Consider the following 20,117-nt stretch of genomic DNA (forward strand, 5'->3'; position numbering starts at 1 on the left):
GTCCCTTTTTATACTAAGTGATTTAATCTTCCCAGTTAGCTAGGTATTATTCTATTTCCATTTTAGAGATGTGAAAGCTAAAGTGTAGAGAGCTTAAATAACGTGCCCCAGCGACCCACTTGTAGGCTGGAGAGCTAAGCAGTCTGGTGTGAGTATTTCTGGCCTAGCATTTGGTTATGAATGAGCAAGGGGTGTGCTGCCTGCCCTTGAGGAACTTCCATTCCAGTTGGTGTAGGCATGTTATCCCTCTGCTTCGGGTTTGGCACTGTTGTCTGATGTTCTAAAGAAAGCACACAGCTCAAAAATTGTACCACAGCCCAGTTTCCTAAAGCAAGCCTGCCCCGTCTTCTCTCATCTCTGCACACAGCGTCAGCTGCCTGTGCTGAGTCGGGTTCCCTGATCTCTGCCCTGGCCCTGCACCTGCACCCCGTGTCTTGGTCTCCTGCCCTCAGCTTTCCCATAGCCTTGCCTGCTGTCAAGATTTTCATTCCCACCGTTGCTGTCATTTGCATCCCTTGCTGAGCAAGCTTAGGTGACTGGGTCGCCAGCAGTGAGTCTCCAGATGTTTCTCTTTGGTCAGCTTTTGTGTGCCCTGCCTCTGTGAGTTCACTCAACAAGCAAGAATTGGGTGTCTGTTCTGTGCCAGACTTTGTTGGGGTGCAGTGCCTAAAGCTCCAGTGCTCCCATGAAATACTTCATCATGACCATCCAATTCTTGTTTACTGGTCAACATCTGGGCAGCTGACAAAAATTTCTTGAGCGTCTTACTCTGGTTTCTGCCCCTACAGTCTGTTCACACCAAGCTCAGCTACCTTGTGCCTGTTTCCTGGCTGTTTCCACTGCCCACACTGCTTCTAAGTCTCCTGTCGTCCATTCAGTGTTTCACTCCTCTGCTCTGCGATTTGCAAACACATCCAGTGCCTATTCCGGTTGCAGACCTGCAGGCATCCCTGAGCTTGCTACTTCTGCCGGCCTGCTGAGAGCCTGATCAGTGAGTCGGGGGAGGATGTGTGCTGTGGTAGTTAAGGCATCCCATTTAGTACCTATTAATAAATTATTAAGATCCCTTATACATGGAGTGAGTACATGAAGCTTTAGGAAGTGGTACTTTTTGTGCCTGAAAGAGCAGGTATCTGGTAGGGCTTCCTGAGCACTTTAGTAGAAGAAATGATGAACTTTGAAGGTCCTGAAATGGTAGTTTGGGGAGATAGAGAATCTTGGCTGGCATGCAGTGTTGGGTAGGGAGGGCTGAGAAAGAAGCCCAGCAAGTGCAGGGAGGGGGAATGATTTTAGACTTTACAGTTAGGGTTCACCAAACGTTTTTGACCAAGGGTGTGAGGAGATGCGCAGTGTTTTACTGATGTCACCTGTAATGCCGTTATTATAATCAACACACTGTTTTCACAACAATGCTGTCATGTGCTTTCTGAGCTCTAAATGGTGCCATTATTATTATTATACACATTTTATGAATGTGGATGTGGGCATATAGGGTTCAGGCTGTTCATCTAGTAAATGCTTGAACTTGAACTTGAATCTAGATCTTTTGTTAGCTCCAAGTCATATACTCTTTCTGAAATGAGTTTATGGGATGGATTAGAAGAATTAGAACACAGAGACAGGAACACCTCCTGAGAGAGGATGCCAGCATCCAAGATGGGGTACGGTGGCCATGGGGTGAGAAGGCAGCAGAGCCTTCACCCAGAGATGTAACGGAAAAATCGGTGGGATTCCCAGGCTGAGAGTGGTCTCAGGCCAAGAGTTGGGAGGAAGGAGCGGCTTACCTGTTGGGTGGGCACAGCTCTCCGGGAGAGTCGCAGATGCTGTGGGGCTGGTCACTGGCCTTAGTGAATCTTCATTTGTGGCACCAACACACTGTGTTACTCTCCGTGAGGCTCCAAAAAGACGAGAATGATTCCCAGCAGGCTTTGACCAGTGTAGGACTCAGGAAAACAAAGTCAAGGCCATGACCTTCACAGACTGGGGGGAGGGGGTGAGGAGTTGGGAGGGGCGCATCAGAGGTGGGGCCTTCTTCAGAAAGCTTTTCAAGGCTCCTGGGGTCCATTGGTCAAATGTTGGCCACACCTCAGACCTTTCGGTCTTACCTGGCTGTGTAACCGTCTAGGGTCTGCAATCCCGCTCCTGCTTATTAAAGACAATTGCTGCAGCCATCTTGGCCTGCTCCGCATCCATAAACCAGGGGTTGGGCTGAGTCAGTGGTTTTCACACTATGTTCCTTGGAGCCCTGTGGGTTTTGGAAACCTCCTTCCAAGGCCACCCCAACAGTGGGCATGAGGAGAGGAGTGCATTCCTGGTGCACACAGACAATAGTCTTTTGTTTGTTTTAAATGACTTCTGTGAACAAAGGGTTATCCAGGTTAAAAAGAATTTTTTTAACTGTTACAAAGATTATTTTCCAGGGTCCATTCTAACAAACATTCTGTAATTCTCTTAAAAACATCAATACTTGAAGTAGGCTTTTGGCTCAGCAGTTCAGACGTTACTTAGAATGCCCATGTCTCGTGCTGTAGTGCTCAGGTTTGAGTCCTGGCTTGCTCTCTCTTCCAGCTCCCTGCTCATGTGTGCCCTGGGAAGCAGCAGGTGAAGCTCAGGGAGCTGTGTCTCTGCCACCCACTGAGAGACCCAGATTGAGTTGCAGGCTCTGCTTTGGCCTGGTCCAGTAGTCAGTGTCATTTAGGGAATAAGCCAGCAAATGGGAGATCTCTCTCCCTCCTACTCTACTCTCTCCCTTTCAAGTAAATAATTTTTTTAAAGTTTCAGTACTTTCCCAGACCTTATCTTTATGTTGTACTTTACAGTGTAAGCACTTTTACCTAGATTGTTCATTTAATTCCTCATTATACCCCAATACTGTGAGCAGACGGTGTTAAATCTGTATGATAAATGAAGAAATTGGAGACCAGAGTACATAACCAAAAGGTAACAGAGCTAGCCAAAACCAAACCTCAAATCTCTAAGTCTGTTGCTCTTTTCAAGTCTTTGTATTCATTGCCAGGAAATCCTTTTTATTTTATTTACTGAGTAAGATAGAAGCTCACTGTATTTCTGCTTTGGGGGCTTGTGTAAGTATTATAAAATCTGTGTTGCAATCTGTAAAGTAATTTTAGACCCATCTACCTCCTAAACTGTAGAATCACAAGGCCTAGGTGGACCTGCCTTCCAAAGAATTCTGTCACTTAGTCACACAAGAGAAGAACCAGGGTATACCATAACTATTTATTTATTTGAAAGGCAGAGCAACAGAGAAGGGGAGAGACAGAGACAAAGAGAGGATCTTCATTCACTATTTCACTCCCCAGATGGCCATAACATCCAGGTCTGCATGAGCCAGGAACTCCATCCAGTATCCTACATGGGTGGCAGGGGCCAAGTACTTGGGCTATCTTCTGCTGTCTTCTCAGATGTATTAGCAGAAAGCTGGATCAGAAGCAGAGCAGCGGGCACTCGAAACAGCACTCCGATACGGAATGCCAGCATTGCAGGTAGTGGCTTGGCCCCTTGTGGCCCAATGCTGCCCCGTCCTGTAAAGTAGGTAGTATATTGGTAATGGTGATAGCCATGTCACCTACTTCTTAAATACAATCACAGGAGCCCCCTAACGTAACCAACTCCTATGCCAGGGACCTAACCCATGGTAAGACCTGCTTTGTGTGTATTTAAGTAGAGCGGTCTGCTTTATGCATGCTGGTCTCAACAGAGGCCTCTGTAATCTTGAAGGGTAGGTGCTAGACAGTCCATTTTTCTACACATCAGACTAATATACTATTTACTGATCTCCAGAGGAACAGAGAGTATTTGAACAGATAGACAATTATGTAAAAAATAGCAGTAGCTACACTTCTTAATTTTTTAGTCCCCATAAAACACAATTTTCCAAAGACATCCAGCTGACATAGATATTAGCATTACAATGTGAAAATGCAGAATGCCTGCAGCAAGTGTCTGAGGCGGCAGCTCACTGGCCTTCCCTTCCTCTCTGCTTGGGACACACTGTCCACACTCCAGCTTCTTTTCCCTCTCCTCCCTCTTCCAGTCCCTCTAGCCTGATCTCCACTCAAACAATAATCATGCCTGCCCTAACAGTCTTATTATATTCCTCATTCCTCTTGGCTGGTGGTTCTCAATTAGGAGTGATTTTTCCTGAGTGGTATTTGGCAATGTCTGGAGACATTTCTTGTTGTCACAACTGGAGGATGGACAGTTATTGGTCTCTAAGGGATAGAGGCCAGGGATGTTTGGGAAAACATCAACAATGCACGGGACAGCTCCCTAACAATGAGGGATATAGCCCAAAGATTAAGAGGCCCCGGCTGAGGAACCCTGGTGTTTTCTACCCTTTACAGCCTCTCTCTCCTGGCTTTCTCTCCACCTGGCTTTTCTAGTTCTCTCTTAGCTCTCAGATGCAGCCTCTCTCTCAATTGCTGCCCAATCCAACCTGAACCTTACAGGTTTATGTTCTGCCCTTGGCTCATTCTATCACTCTCTCCTCTCCCTTGGGGTACCTCCCAAAGGCCCCGCCTGCTAATATTGTCACATTGAAGTTAGGATTTCAGCATGAGCGTTCTGGGGGGTTGCAGACCTTTAATCCATAACACGTCGTAATGGGTCAGTGTGGCTAGGCTGAACCTCGTTTTCCAGAACTCCCTTCCTTCTGTATTTCCAATTAGAGTGGATATTTAGCAGGCAGATGTCTCTCTCTCTCTCTCTCTCTCTCTCTCCCCCCCTCTCTCCCCCTCCCTCTCTCACCCCCCCCACCCCCACCCCCGGGTTTCTCACACACACACACAGCCTATGTGCAGCACCCCTTGTTGGCAGGACACGGCAGCTGCACCTTGCATCTGCCTTGGCTCCTTCTCCAATTTCTGTTACTCCTGGGCCTGGCTGGGTGTGTATTTAGCTCTGTGATGAGGGACCCTGGCTTCTGCGAGACTCCTACACTGTTACTGCCAGCAGCAGCAGAAACTGGCGCGGGCCGTTATCCTCAGGGGCTGCAGCCCGTGCTTGTGGTGCTAGCTAGCCCCTCTGCGTCACATCCTTCTTCTCTGCCCTGTAGACTCGGGCCTGCAGCTCCAGGGCAGAGAAGACAGCCCTGGCAGGACTGCAGCCCGTTCCTACGGTTGCATCAGGACTCACACACATAGAATGTTCATATGTAAAATATATGAGCACCTAGTTGTATTTCTGTGATTGGGCCCTGCCTGACACTTCCTCCAGAAGCCACTGTGTAATGCCTCATCAATAAAGTTATTGACGGCTTAGGCAGAGTTTGTGGTGGGCCTCGGAACATGGGACACCAAGAATCCAGTGCCGTAGAATTCTCCATCTTAGGCGGTAGTTTTCCTACATCAGAGACTCCAAGGTGAATTAGATCCATCACCCCACTGAGTGACCAAGGACCTTTCAGCATGGAGCAATAAGCTCATATACAGCACAGCGGGGGGGGAGAAAGCAGCCCAGTGTGGATGGAGGCAGAGGGAGCGGGAAGAACCAGGGCCAGGGGCACCGCCGGGCAGGAGCCCTCTGCGGAACGTGGGACAGGCAGAGTGCAGTGGATCCCGAGAGCAGGGAGCGCAGAAGCTGGAACTCCCGTGCAGTAATAGGAGCAGATGTCCACACAGCGGGCAGTTAGCGTTTGGAAATGTGCACCCCAGCTTCCTTGCTGTCCCGGATACCAATGATCCAGATGTTAATCGGAGTTAGAACAAGCATTAAAGGTGATATTTCAAGGAATGTTGACTTCCCACGTGCACAGCCCACCAGGGACTCGCAGCCTCTTGGTGGGCTGAAGCTGAGATTCTGGACACTAAGAATTCCCCTTGGGAGCCCAGTGACAAAGGCAGGACTACAGGAAACCTCCAGACAGGTCCGTGTGGTCTCCCGTGGTCCTCACTGCGAGTTAGCCTCGGGTCGTGGAATGTTGAGAAGACACGGCCAGGGCGGGAATGAGAGGAAGCCTCCTGGCAGGTGCCTGTGGCGTATGGTGCTGACCCTCAGGAGAGCGACCTAGAAGGTGACGGCTCATCCAGAGTGAGAGCAAACAGCACAGGAGGACGACTCCCACCTCGCACTCACTGGCTAGCTTTGCCTTTGTGCTTCTGTTTTGTGTTTGGATTTTTTTTTTTCCTTTTTTCTTCTTTTTGCTAACAGGGGAGAGGTCTGAAAGCAAGTTGCTGCTTGGACCGCTAAAGAAAACATCTTCCCCAGAGTCAGTACTGCTTTCCCATGAGCATCCCACGTCCCCTGCATTTTATGTCTGACCCATCCCCGGCCGTGGTATCCGGGCCTGGGGCTCTTGTGCCCGTTTCCAGAGGCAGCAAGGTCTGCGAGCACTTTTTACGAGCTTCGTCAGGAAGAGAGTTCCCCTTAGCTCTGATTTCCACGTTCCTTCCGGGGTGTCCCCTTGGGGCTCTTCAGAGAACTAGTTCTCTTTCTGGGTAGCCGGTCTCCTGTTGGAGCAGACAGCGATTCCCACGTGTTACACAGAAAGAGACTTGATGTCCCAATGAATGAACCTCGAAATACTCAGTTACCTACAAAGTCAGGCCTGAGGAATTCTGAACAACCAAGGCTTTACGATATGTCGTCAAAGTAAAATAGAGTTTAGGTGAGCCTAATTGAAAAACTGTTTACATCAGGTTTCCATCAATCAGCCGGTCCATGCGCGTTCTTGGTCGCCGCGGGTGCTGTGAGAGAGGCTCAGTCTGAGCCGCTGCCTCAGCACCCAGAGCCTCTCCCCACCCCGCCGCAGGTGTGATGTGGTGATTCGATGCAGGTGCACACTGTGTCAGGCTCAAAGCAGGGTAGCCAGCATTTCCATCTCCTTACAGCATTTATCATTTCTTTGTATTGGAAACCTTTGAACTTCTCTTTTCTCGTTCTTTTTAAAAATAAATTGTTCTGGGGCTGGCATGATGCCAGCATCCCATGTGAGCTCTGATTTGTGTCCCAGCTGCTCTGCTTCAGATCCAGCTCCCTGCTGATGGCCTGGGAAAACAGCAGAGGATGGCCAAGTGCTCAGGCCACTGCCACCCACATGGGAGGTCTGAACTGAGTTTAGACTCCTGGCAGTCATTTGGGGAGTGAACCAGCAGATGGATGAACTCCCTCCCTCTTCTTCCTTCTTTCTCCCTCTCCCTTCTCTCTTTCTGTATATGTCTGGCTTTCCCTCTCTGTGTAGCTCTGCCTTTCAAATAAATAAATCTTTTTAAAAAATAGATTGTTATAGGCCGGCGCCATGGCTCAATAGGCTAATCCTCTGCCTGCAGCACTGGCACACCAGGTTCTAGTCCCGGTCAGGGCACCGGATTCTGTCCCAGTTGCTCCTCTTCCAGTCCAGCTCTCTGCTGTGGCCCAGGAGGGCAGTGGTGGATGGCCCAAGTGCTTGGGCCCTGCACCCATAGGAGACCAGGAGAAGCTCCTGGCTTCGGGTCAGCGCGCTGGCCGCAGCGGTCATTTGGGGGGGGTGAACCAACGGCAAAGGAAGACCTTTATCTCTGTCTCTCTCTTTCTCTCTCACTGTCCACTCTGCTTGTCCAAAAAAAAAAAGAAAGAAAAAAATATTGTTATAAACTGTAATCACCCTGCTGTACTGTCCAGTGTTAGAACTTACTCCTCCTGTCTATTTTGGTTCCTGTTATCTGACCTCTCTCTGCTTGCTCTGCCCCTACCCCTACCTCTTCCTGGCCTCTAGCGATCACTGTTCTATTCTCTACTTCAGTGAGATCAATTTTTTTGATTCCACTGTGAATAGGAACCAGTGTGCATCCTGGCACCTACCTTTCATGTGGTCACTTCTGAGTCTCCTTCCTGCCACACTTGTGATCTTTTGACCATGTTCACAGCTCCTTGTCCACACAGTGAGTGATTCTAAATGCACCATTTCTTTCCAGATATAAATATCAATCTAGTGCCCTTAGACCTGTTTTCTTTACATTGAAAAAAAAATTAGCATTATCTAGCACAAAAAAAGCAAAAAAGAAAAGAAAATATGAAGCCTAAGATGCTATTGTACATGGTTTTTCATTAAATGCTACTTATATGTTCAACAAAACCAGGAATTCTAGCTACACTAAAGTCATAAAGGGGGGGGGGCCCTTTGGACAGGGGAATAATCTTTCTAAGGCAAGATAGTTATTTTAATAGCTGCCCTGAGGGAAATGCAGATGAGGGCAAAGCTGTCCCAAATCAGCAATTAGATACATCGTGGCAGAGCAGGATTCCTTTTCAAAAATGCCGCAGCTCCACCAAGAACTGAATAAAAATGATTGTGCCTGTATATTTTCTTGACCGATGCTCTTGCAGCTGTGAGAGTGTGACGCACACTGAGCCAGCCTCTTCTGTGTCCTGTCTCCACAGCGCCAATCTGTCCAAGGCCGCCTGGGGCGCGCTGGAGAAGAACGGCACCCAGCTGATGATCCGCTCCTACGAGCTTGGGGTCCTCTTCCTCCCTGCTACCTTTGTAAGTTCACACTTCCGGCTGCCCACGTGGTCACACATGGAACTGGTTGGATTTTTGTGTTCTCTGCACTTAGTCACAGTCTCCTGGCCGGGGCCAGGGGGTGGGAGTAGCAGAATTGGGATCTAACCCAAAGCTAAGTTCTTAACCAGTGAGCCACGCTGATGAACTTACTGAACATTCACTAACGGGGACACAGCAGGCTCCGGTCCTGCCCTCAAGGCACGGACCTGATTACGGTGAGGTTACACCAGTGCTCCCACTGCCGGTGCTGCTCACGGTGAGGTTACACCAGTGCCTCCATGGATCTGGGGAAGCATGGTGTGAAGATTTCTCACTGGGAGTAACAAGTTGCCAAAGGAATGACCTAGCCCAACACAGGACATCATGGGCTGGGCTGATTGGAGGATGCATTTGGGAAACAGCTCAGGGTAGGGGCTTGAGAGGTATGTAAGGTTTAGATACCGGGAGAGGAGGGGAGCAGCACCACACCTGGAAAAGGAACTGTTAACACAAGCTGAGAAGCAGAGGCACGCGCATCATAGGCTAGAGTTCAGCAGTTGCCAAGGACACCTGCGACTTGTCCAGTGAGTGCCCTGGAAAGGTGCCGTGTTGGAACATCTGCTCCTCTGATGTCCAGCACCGGCGGCTTGTCTCCCAGCTTGCCATGCATGGCTCAGAAAGTGGCTGGCTTCTGGGTAGGGCCCAGGTTGTATGAGGCTTTTGGTTCTCTAAACAACAGAGTCTTAGATGGCCCAGAGAGACAGGCTCTATCCGAGGTCTCCTGTCTCACCTCGTCTCACTCCAGGCACACGTGCAGGTGGAACACAGTCAGAACTTCTCACACTGTGAGTTGGTTAATATTTTTTATTCCTTTTCCACCATGTACTATATTTGAATTTACAATAAATGCCTACAGCACAGCTCCTGTGGACCAAAAGATTTTGCTAAGGGTGTCATGTACTTGTCATCAGACTTGAGTCTGGAACCCACTAGCTACAGCAAAGTACAGGCTTCAGGCAGGTGTGCAAGTACCTCTGCCCGCCTCCAGCGATCCTCACGCTCACCTCCCGCCGTGCGCAGCTGCGGCTCCTCCCTGCCTTTCCTTCACCACCTCGGGCCAGTTGCTGTCCATCACAGGAGTCTCACTGCAGAACTGTGGGACTGGTCCCTTGAGGGTGGTGCCCTGAGATATCAGCGCTTTTTGTGTTTTTATCCAGAGGAAAGCAAAGCAGATCTGCATGCTGCTCAGAATAAAGATCACGGCTCCTACTGCGCTGTTACCCTGCCCTGTAGACGAAGGAGGGGCCTTGCGCAGCCAGAGCGGGCTCTGTCCCACAGCCCTCAGTCTTCCCCCTGATACCCCCAGAGTCTCTCACCATTACAATGCTCTGGGAAGCAGTGAGTTCACAGTGCAAGGGTGACAATAATTCACTGTGGTTACAGTGACTGTGGCTTAAACTGAGGGCGGAATTATCTCCCAACAGTAACATAAGTAACACAGTGTGTTCCACACTACTCTTGTTTGGCTTTTGTGACCAGCACCTGTAGAAATCCTGGTGTTTTGTCAGTGTCCTAATGTGATCCCTGGTTGCGAAGAGGACGGCAGGAGAGACATACTGCTCCTCCAGGCCCTCTGGGCCCCTCTGAGCTGCTCCTTTGTGCTTCAGGTGTTGTCTCTGTGCCTGTAGTAGAGAAGACTTGGAGAAAGCGGGAACAGTCGTGCAGAATCCCCAGCTGGCTTGGTCCTGGTCTCTCGTCTCGTGTCTGTACTCTTGGAATAAGAAGGAGCCTCCAGGCAGTGCTTTCGAGTGAAATAGAGATCCCAGTATTTATGAAGACCATCAGACAGGAATATAAAAAAAAGATTCCACCCCCGTCCGTACTGTTCCAACAGGCTGGCCCCAACCTGGATGCCTGTAACTAGCAGACTGCCTAGGAAGGTAACAGGCTCCCCAGCAGTCTGTGGGCATCTCAAGGCTCAGAGCCTGGAACTGTTCTGAGCACCAGCTTCGTCCCTGGCACTGGTGAGGACACACACTGCCACTGTCTTGTCACCAGCTGTTTCCCCATTAGGCCGGGCAAGGTGCTGACATCAGGCACTGCAGTGGACAATACACAGATGTGTCCTGACCTTGCCCTCTCAAGGTCTACAGTCAAGTTGGGCAGGGTGGTCGTGACAGCCAGATAGACACCCTATTCACGGCTGATAGCACTGAAGGCGCCCCAGCTGCAAGCCTGAGTGGACAGAGCCCAGAAGCTGAGAAGGGCATTGGTGGTGTTTTGGTTTCAGCTCTGTTGAAGCCACAGACAGAGGGAGTTTATTGACAGGCTCCTGGGGGAATGTCATGGAATCCGGAGTTGTTAAACAGTGGAGCCTTACGAGGTTGGGGCCTGGCCAGGTCTGGGGGTGTGGCTCTGTGGCCCAGGTGCTGGCCATTGCCAAAAACGAGCTTCCACCTGTCTCCCAGACTTCTCCCACAACAGTGGGCCTGTCGCCACAGATGAGAGAGTTGTTGGGAGGTGGACAGTCCCAGGGCATCCACCCTTGAGTTGGTTCTTGTCTTACCAGTCTGCAAAACATGACCTCAGGGCTTTGCAGCAGAGGAGACTCGGTCTTCCAGCAACTGTGTCGCAGCGTCTGTGTTGCATGCTGTGGTGAGAAGCTGCTGGAAAGGAACTAGAGCTTTGCGTGACCTTCCAGTATTGACACTGATGGTTGTGACTTTGAGGGCAGCCCAGAGGTCCGCGCCGACAGGTGACTTGTCATTCTGCTGAAGTGGGGCGAGCACTGGAATGAGATGGTTGGCCTGTGCAGGAGCCCCTGCAGAACACAGCAGCAGTTTCTGCCTCAAACGTTTCTCAGATTTGTGAGTGAACATCCCAGTGGCCTGGGGTGACGCCTCCATGCTCATTTCAGCTCCACAAGCTGTGTGCAGAGCTGTGGCTGTGGAGCTGTGATTTTCATTCAGTGTATGGTGCTTGCAGTAGGCACTTAAATATGCCTGCAGATCGTGTTGTAAGCAATCTGCAGTGTGGACCAGCTCACCGTAGCTGTCTTGCTGAAATTAAATCAATCAGTCTCTCTCTCTCTCTCTCTCTCTCTCTCTCTCCCTCTCCCTCTCCCTCTCCCTCTCCCTCTCCCTCTCCCTCTCCCTCCCTCCCTCCCTCCCTCCTTCCCTCTCTCCCTCCCTCCCTCCCTCCCTCCCTCTCTCCCTCCCTCCCCTCTCTCTCCTCTCTCTCCTCCCTCTCTCACTCACTCAGGAGTCTCTAGCCAAGCCTATATATTCATTTAATAAATACCTTAAAGATTTCTGTATTGATCACAGTCTTTAAATGTTTACTGGTACGAGCCGGCGCCGTGGCTCAATAGGCTAATCCTCCACCTTGCGGCGCCGGCACGCCGGGTTCTAGTCCCGGTCGGGGCGCCGGATTCTGTCCCGGTTGCCCCTCTTCCAGGCCAGCTCTCTGCTATGGCCAGGGAGTGCAGTGGAGGATGGCCCAGGTGCTTGGGCCCTGCACCCCATGGGAGACCAGGAAAAGCACCTGGATCCTGGCTCCTGCCATCAGATCAGCGCGGTGCGCCGGCTGCAGCGGCGGCCATTGGAGGGTGAACCAACGGCAAAGGAAGACCTTTCTCTCTGTCTCTCTCTCTCACTGTCCACTCTGCCTGTCAAAAAAAAAAAAAAAAAAAAAATGTTTACTGGTACGAATGCATTTTGTCCTTTTTTGGAGGTTTCTCCTTCAGGACCAGCCAGACACGCCCCCAGATGTTTGCAGTTAGGCATTTGCAGGTGGACTCCCAGAGCAGGGTTCTGCCAGTGTCTCTCTGGCTGGGCATTGTCCAGAACCCAGTTTCTCCAGTTCAGCCCACCTTTGGCCTTTCAGGTAGAACTCCTTGTCCACACCTCCCACGTCTCTGTGTGATCAGCGCCCAGAGCTGCCGCTCTTGTCCTGCACCATCAGGCCATCTCGATCACCGTGTGCCAGTGTTGTGGACACCCGGGCCTGGCACAGTGCCCAGAGCCGCAGGGGCAGTCGCCTCTCAGGAGCCCTGCAGTTCCCTCCTTTCTCACAGCCCTGCTTAGGACCGGTCACTCAGCTGCCAAGTGAACTCTAGTAGATGGAGAGCCAGCATATCCCATTCATAACAGAGACCTCTCGGGTTGATCTGCAAGCTAAAAAGTCCCTGGTAACTAAATACTGAATTGTTTCCATTTTTTATTTTCTGCTTACTTTATTTGGGTAGATCTGTAAATGCTTTCTTTCAGGATCAACCTAACTTCCAGACAGAACATGTCATCCATTACTTTTCCTTTTTTAAAAAAGTTTTTTTATATCTTCATTTTATTTGAAAGAGTGGGGTCTCCCATCTACTGGTTCACTCCCCAAACAACCAGGGCTGGGCCAGGCCAAAGCAAGAAGGACTGAATGCTACCCGGGTCTCCCACGTGGGTGGCAGGAACTCAAGTACTTGAGCCATCATCTGTTGCCCCTCAGAACATACCTTAGCAGGAAACTGGATTGAAAGTGGGGTAGCCCAGGACCCAAACCAGGCACTCCAACATGGAACCAGGGGTGTTGTAAGCAGCGACTTAACCACTGTGCCCAACACCCACCCCATAACTTTCCCTTTCCCTTTGATTAGGAATACATTCAAGAACTTTGGAGATTAATATCAAGATACATTTGACCTTGTGTATACTTAGTGATGTGTGATACATACTAGGTGCCTAATAAAACTTTTAATTTAAATCAAACTATTCTTTCAAGGTCTAACAATGTATCAGTTATTTTGTGTTTTCTCAGTAGTCCTATTGCTTTGGGTGTGTTGAACTTTTAACTTAGACTGTTTCATTTAGGTTTAGGAAAATCTCAATTTATGAGAGAGCATGATTTCAAAGATCAGTAGCAGTATTCTAAACCCTAAGGCCTCTGTGTGTACAAATATTTCTTTGAACCTTGTTCTGTTGGTGTTTATTGAGCACATCTATGTCTCAGGCACGGAGCAGACCCTGGACTAGAGCTGCCTAGCACAGTGTGGCTGGTATACCTGCCCCTAGGAAAGATACACCTGACCCTCTGAAGGCCATGGATCAACAGCTAATCCTGGGTCCTTCCTGACAGAGGGGGACCCAAGTGAGCCTATGCTCGTACTGGGGCCAAAAGACACCTCAGCCCTTCCAAGCCCCAGGTTCACCTGCTCCTTAGGGTTCTCCTTAGGTTCCTTCTTTTCTCTAATCAGAATCAAAATATTTCTGTCAAATCTCCAAAGAGTCAAGTCTCTGCTTTCTCTTATCTCTGTTTTGCTTAAGCTGTCTTACTATCTTTGTATTCTGAAGTACACCTTCATGATGACTGTGACTGCATAGAAAATTTTTAATTAAATCTGTAAGAGCCACCACCTTCACCTCTCCTTACCTCACTCCCCCCACCTCCTCTGCCCACCTGACTTGAGCCCTGCCCCTCAGCTGTAGGCTCCCCTAGTTTCCTGGGAGGCCGCAGTGGGCAACAGTGTTTCATGGGCATTTCCTAGCGACCTCTTGTGTTCTCCCACTCAGCTGATAAAGCCACTGTCCTCTTCCAGTTGCCACATCCCGTCCCATCTGCCGTGGCAAGGAGCCCCTCACCTGCTGCTTCAGGCCACCTGCTTTCCTCTGGACTCACTGACCATCCTCCCCTTTCTGCGTCCAGGTCACCACCCTAGTTCTGGGGCCATGTTTCTGCCCATGCACCAGGGTCTGTTGCTTTCCGCCCCAGATATTTTAATATGAATGGACAGTGTCACATGTAACATGCATGTCTGTAATATAATGTTTGAATGTATGTTCCTTAACTAGCTCACTTCCCACTCTGTGTGGTGGCACCAGTCTCCATTAAATATTGGTGACGTTTTTATGGCTGCAGACTTTGGCAACATGTAAATAATGTCTACAGCAAGTTTTTGTTAAGTTTTTACTGAATTTTATTATTGAAAGTCAAACTGAACATGTAGGAGCAGCACCAAAAAATAAAAGTACAAAAATAGACTCTTTTCATAGAAAAAAGCAAAAAGTGCCCCAAAAAGCTTTTCCTAAACCCCAGCTGACAACACTCAGCCTTGTGGATTATACAAAAGATCTTCCAAAAGTTTACAGGAAATTAATATTGTGGGGAAAAAAACTATGCACAGATTTCAAAATTTGTTCATCAAAACAAACTCCTGTTTTCATTTTTCATAAATTTTTGGAAGTCCCATAATGCACTGCCTTGCAGAAAGGCCTCACCACCAACTTACTATAATTTACTTCCTCACCAATTAGTCCATCTTTAAAAAGTCTCCTCCTGCGAATGGACACTCAGCTGAGTGGTTAAGGCACTCCCTTCCCCCTCTGGAGTGCATGGGGTCAGTTCCTGGCTCCAGCACACCCAGGAGGCAGCAGCAGCGGCTCAAGTAAAAGGGCTCCTGCCATACACAAGGGAGATCTGGACTGCATTCCTGGCTCCCTGCTTGGGTTCCTGTCCAGTCGCCACCATTGTGAGCATTTGGGGAGTGAAAACCAGCAGATGGGAGCCCTCCCTCTGCCTCTCAAATTATTATTTTTAAATTAAACAAGAAAAAATTTGCTGCTTTGGGAAGTTCAGCTGCCGTCACAGTTAAGAAAACCCGCTGCCCTGCAGAGGATTTCACAGTTGAGACTGCTGATCAGGTAGATGCAACTGAAGAAATATCTAACATTTGTGTGCGTCTCCTGTTCTCTGTGATTGAGCTAAGCTGCTAGCCCTAGGTCAGCACAGTGGTAACGAACAAGAACAAGCTCTTTCGCTCCCAAAGCTGGCCAGGGGCAAAACCAGCAGTTTCTCCTGCACGATGCCTGTCCACCCTCTGACCTGGTGTTTCATGAACCTGTTGTCTGAACTGTCTAGTTGGAGACTGTGCCTCGGGGTGCCTTCCTCTGTTGGGTAGATTGCCAAATGATAACCTTGGTGGTTTATAAATAATGGTCATTAGAAGACAGCCTCAAATTATTTGACATCCAGATTGAAGGGAAAAGTGGTACTTTTTTCATCCATAATTCCCTAGAATTTGGATCAGAAATGGCATTCAAGAAAAAAGCATATTGGTTTCTGTCAGATGTGGATGGTTCAGACCTTCCTACATCTGAGGTCAGATGCCACAGAATGAAGCCCTGGGCCAGAACCTGTAGGGTGTCAGACCTGAGTCCCAGCCATGAGGAATCTTTACCCCTTGTCATGTACAATTGGGGGGTGGGGGAACACAGAATTGAGCTAGAAGCGAAAGAAGGTAGAAGTGTTTGTTCTTTTTACCCAAATCCTCATAAAAGTATTTAATGATTAAATGGGCATCCCCAACCTCTGGCCTCTTTATTTTTAAAAATATCCAGATACTAAAATTTCCAGAATTAGGCTCATCCTACCTCCGCCTGCCTTGATACTGACTCTTAAATTCTCAAGGATTTCTTCCTTTGTCAGGGTTCGTGGTGGTGACTGTGAGCCCATTTGTGTGCTTAGTGGAAGGAACACTGGACCAAGAATCAAAGACAGGGCTGCAGCCTAGCCACCTGTCTCTTTGTTGTAATTTTTGAGACAGAGAGACAGGGGCAGACCAAGATCTCCCATCCTCTGGTTCAGGCCCCAAATGCCTGCAATGCCCAGGCTAAGCCAGGCGAAAACTAGAAGCTGGGAACTCAATCCAGGACTCACACGGATGACAGGGATCCAACTACTTGAGCCATCTTTCACCTGCTGCCTCCCAGGGTGCAGGTTAATAGGAAACTGGAATCGGGACTGGAGGTGGGACTCGAGTGCAGGTCCTCTAGTTTAAGATGCAGGTGTCCTTAACAGCTGGCCCACACGCCCACCCGCTTGCTCCTCTCAGCAGCTGTGTGGTCTTGGGCAATGACTGAACGTGGGGATTTGTTTCCTCTCTGAGAACTCCCTGAGCGCACTTACAGCTGCGCAGTTCATCTACAGTGCTGTGCTAGTCTCACAGCATCTACAGTACTGTGCTAGTCGTCGTCCTAAATAGCCCGTGCATCCTCACAGCAGCCTTACAACTTAGGTGCTATTAGCTGCTTCGTTTAATGGATGTGGAAACTGAGGCCCAGAAAGGTTCAGTAACTTGCCTAGAGTCACACAGCAAGTAAGTGGTCTACACAAGAACCAGATTACAAAGGGTTTCCTCAGCCCCAGAGTGCATCAACGGTAAGATGTGAGAAAGGTCGTTTGGCACTGTCTGTGGAGAGGAGGTGGCCCTGCGGAGCAGGCGGAAGGGTGGGGAGCCAGCAGGCTGTGTATCCTTTCAAACACATGGCTCAAAACCTCCAAGAGTCTTTGGTCTCCCTGTGCTCTGCTTTCATCTGTCCCTGGTTTTTATTTTTCTTCCATCTCTTTCAAATCTTCTTCTTGGATGCCCACCAACCCCCTTCTGGTCCAGGGCCGCCTCCCTGTGTAGCTGCAGCTCAGTCACAGTGGGGACTCGCGCACGCTTGCACCTGCACAGCCTGAGGCCATCGGCTAAGCCTTTTCCCATTCGTGTGGCAATAGCTGCTGGTCTCCTCACTCCAGCAGTTCCTGGCCCCATCTGTTCCCATAAACACCACGTCTCTTACCAGGAGTCCTCTGTCGCATTGGGTTGTTGAGTGGCAAAACATCAACTCAGAGGAGTGTGAGTGACAAGGCAAGGTGGTGAGCTCCGTGCTTTGGGCAGAGCTGAGGCCAAGGTCTGGGGCCACGTCTTCAGGGTTTATTTCTTCTGATGGACTTAGGAGAGCCCCAGCAGCTCGAGGCTCGCTCCTGACCTGATGGATTCCCCCGGCAGGAAGATGAGTTCTGCCCAGCACCTCTGACTTGGGTCACGTGCCCCGCCTGAAACACAATGGCCGGGAGCGAACCTGGTGGCTCGGAGACAGCGCCAGCCTGGCTGCAGCTTCGCTCTGCGGGCCGCCGCCCCCACTCTGTGTCCTTACACTTGCTGCGCCGGACGTGCCCACAGGAAGCTGGTTCCTTCAGCGATGTTCTGAATATCAAAACTATTCGATTTGCAAAGCCCTGCTACAATTCTGTGTTCTACAGAGGCTTCCATGTCCTGCCCCTGGAAGTGGGTCGTTTCCTCCTCTGTTGAACAGAGCGTGCGCCAGGCATCACTTCCCGGTCACTGGACTGCTGGTCCCCATCTCTGTCCGTGCTGTAGCTCAGAGTTCCTGGGCTCTTCCCACACACACCAGTTTTTTACTTCATCACACCTCTGCCCACCCGCTCCACTTACCTTCAGGCAGAAGCCTACGAAGTAAGCAGGGAAGGAGCTTTGCTCTGTTTCCACAGCCCCGTGTTCCTTGAGCAGCCGCTCTGCAGGACTTGCTCGGTGCCACAGTTAGAAACATGAATGCGATGACCCGCAGCCCTTCATCAGCCCGCTTTTGTGAGCACCCAGCTGTCCACTGACCGCGTCTTCCCTGGAACACACCAAGCTCTTTGCCACCTCTGGGCCTCTGCCCGGAACATGGTTCTTTCCACCCCCACCTGACCAGCCGTACCCTTCCCAGTTTTGAGGAGGCTTACCCCAAATCTCACCCAGGCCCACCGTCCTCTCTCAGCACTCCTTGGCTGTTTTCACAGCGCCTCTCGCCAGCTGTACTTACCTTACTTTACCGCCTCCCCACCAGGCTGTGCATCCCCGAGAACAGGATAGCATTTTTGTGCTAATACCTGTATGACTGATGCCCAGCCCCACGCGTGACCGACAAGAGACATGAGACAGAACGCGTTGAGTGAATAAAAGCACCTGCTGTTCCCACAGCTTAGTGGGTGTCAGAGCAGACGCTGGGACTCGGGTTGGCTGAAGCGGCGGTCAGTGTGGCTCCTTTTGTGGGCCCCTGTGCCATGCCCATGACCAGCCTCCCTTCCTGAGCTACACAGTCACAGAGGCCCAGGACCTCAGTGCTCCTTGGTGTGGGCTTCCCGGACACCAGCCCTGGGGTTTAGGGTGTGGAGGGTGCGTCTGTCTGGGTAGGTAGACAGAAGGCATAACAGACTGAAGGCTGGGTGTGGGGATAACCTGGGAGGGGCAGAAGTGACCAATGCAGGAAGGGTGGGGTGGGCTGATGTACTAAACATTGCTGGAGAGATTCACCTTGTACCCTCAGTGAAGTCTAAAATTAGCACTGTGTTCTGGAGTTTTGGGGATAAACTTTGCATTTTAGTGGGTCTTGCATTTTCATTTCTGTATTGCTGTCACATTATATTGGAACAGTTTCATTATCCATGAAAGCAACTTTTACTGCTCCTTACTCCAGAGCAGGCAGCCTGTTTCTATAGCAATATTGGAAGCATTTAGAGGTATTTTTATGCAGTGAGCTCTACAAAGTCCCTGCAGACGGTACACAGTGTCTGGTAGAAATGAGCCATAACCCCCAGATCATTGCTTTACATCCGTTATTAAACTTCTGCACACCTCGCTATAGTGTGATTCCAGAAATGTAAACCTCCCTGATTTTTAGGAAAGTAGGTGACTGGGAGGGAGGGGCTCGTAGGTGTGTTCGCCTGTAACCATGGATGACAGTTCTGAAATAGTCTAAATGGTGTTGGGGGGTCACAAAGAAGATGCGATTGCTTCTTGAGACCTTCTGGGGTGTTCTTGGTTTTGTTTTTTGGTTTTTTTTTTTTTTTTGACAGGCAGAGTGGACAGAGACAGAAAGGTCTTCCTTTTGCCGTTGGTTCACCCTCCAATGGCCGCTGCTGCTGGCGCACTGCGGCCAGCGCACCGCGCTGATCCTATGGCAGGAGCCAGGTGCTCCTCCTGGTCTCCCATGGGGTGCAGGGCCCAAGCACCTGGGCCATCCTCCACTGTACTCCGGGCCACAGCAGAGAGCTGGCCTGGAAGAGGTGCAACCGGGACAGAATCCGGCGCCCCTGTTCTTGGGGTTTGTAGGGAGTTTGTTTAGTCATGGATGCCCTCCGTGTGTCTGCAGGGCCTGGACAGCTTCAACGTGAAACAGAAATTCTTCTCCAGTCACCAGGAGCCAGCAGCTGCCTTCCCTGTACCGTATGATCTGCCCCCAGAACTGTATGGAAGTAAAGGTAAGGCCGAAAGGAGGGAAGCCGTGGGTCACTGTGCCTCTCAGCGGCACCCTGGCTCATGGAACCCTCGGGAAGCCAGGTGGGCAGAGTCCCATTCGCCTCTCTGTCTGGGGCCACAGCTCTCAAACTGCTTGTCTTTGCACTCCTCTAATCATTGAGACCCACAAAGAACTTTTATGTAAGTCGGACTTTGTGTGTGTTGATGCTTACAATGTTAGAAATTAAAACAGCAATTCTCAAATATTTATTGAAGTATTAGTTTTAAAATAATAATAATAAACTCCTTTAACGTTTTTATGACCATTTCCAAAATGAGAAGCTAGCTAGTAAAGTGGCATTAGGTTTTTGCAAGCCCCCTCGCTGTTCATTTCTCTTTTTTTTCCCTCCTCTGCTCTCTTCTCGTAGCTGCCCTCCCATTCAGTCTGTTGTGATGTCCCACATTACGTAGCCTCTGTTCACTTGTGTGAAAATGAACGCATAAGCAACACGCGATGACTTAATATTATAGTGAAAATCATTCTGGCCTCATGGGCCACCACCCATCCCCCAAAAAGGGAGAGTC

The 20,117-nt window shown here is 49.9% G+C and overlaps 1 protein-coding gene across 6 annotated transcripts in view; it reads left to right on the forward strand.

Moving 5' to 3' along the window:
* TDP1 (tyrosyl-DNA phosphodiesterase 1) overlaps positions 1–20,117 on the forward strand; it is a 93,421-nt gene that overhangs the window by 63,886 nt on the left and 9,418 nt on the right. For 5 of the 6 annotated variants that reach the window (XM_002719604.6, XM_070065523.2, XM_008271930.4 and 2 more), the window contains 2 exons: positions 8,377–8,479; positions 19,447–19,555. In XM_002719604.6, coding sequence (XP_002719650.2) covers positions 8,377–8,479; positions 19,447–19,555 — 212 coding nt within the window. Of the gene's footprint in view, positions 1–8,376; positions 8,480–12,364; positions 12,498–19,446; positions 19,556–20,117 lie in introns of those variants that run through there. The other variant, XM_089322636.1, reaches the window with a different exon arrangement.

The sequence above is a fragment of the Oryctolagus cuniculus genome, chromosome 20 (assembly GCF_051225735.1).
Source record: "Oryctolagus cuniculus isolate XC-2025 breed Fujian yellow rabbit chromosome 20, ASM5122573v1, whole genome shotgun sequence".
Classification (NCBI taxonomy): domain Eukaryota; kingdom Metazoa; phylum Chordata; class Mammalia; order Lagomorpha; family Leporidae; genus Oryctolagus; species Oryctolagus cuniculus.